The 279-nt window shown below is 37.3% G+C and overlaps 1 protein-coding gene across 2 annotated transcripts in view; it reads left to right on the top strand.

Annotated features, from left to right (window-relative positions):
- LOC119588642 (sphingomyelin phosphodiesterase 4-like) overlaps nucleotides 1–279 on the top strand; it is a gene marked incomplete at its 3' end in the record, with an annotated part of 25,344 nt that overhangs the window by 14,987 nt on the left and 10,078 nt on the right. For both annotated transcript variants that reach the window (XM_037937279.1, XM_037937278.1), the window contains 1 exon segment: nucleotides 118–220. In XM_037937279.1, the coding sequence (XP_037793207.1) occupies nucleotides 118–220 (103 nt within the window).

Here is a 279-nt window from a genome sequence, read left to right on the forward strand (position 1 = left end):
ACCTAGTTTGTATTGTGGGTTATTCTATCTTTGTTTTGTCATTCATGTATTAGTCTCTAGCAATAGAGTGATGGGATTAAGTTAGGAGGGCTCTTTATATAATATTTGTTTTTACAGGTCAAGTCAAGAGCAGATATTGAGGAAGGTACTCCTGGGATGTTCTATGTCAACAAAGTGCAGAATCCTGGACCTGGAAAGGCACCAACAAATATTCTTTTGAGTATCCTTTATAACCAGTCAGGATTGGGCATTTTAAATGCATTGGATGTCCCACTTACA

The sequence above is a fragment of the Penaeus monodon genome, chromosome 24 (assembly GCF_015228065.2).
Source record: "Penaeus monodon isolate SGIC_2016 chromosome 24, NSTDA_Pmon_1, whole genome shotgun sequence".
NCBI lineage: Eukaryota > Metazoa > Arthropoda > Malacostraca > Decapoda > Penaeidae > Penaeus > Penaeus monodon.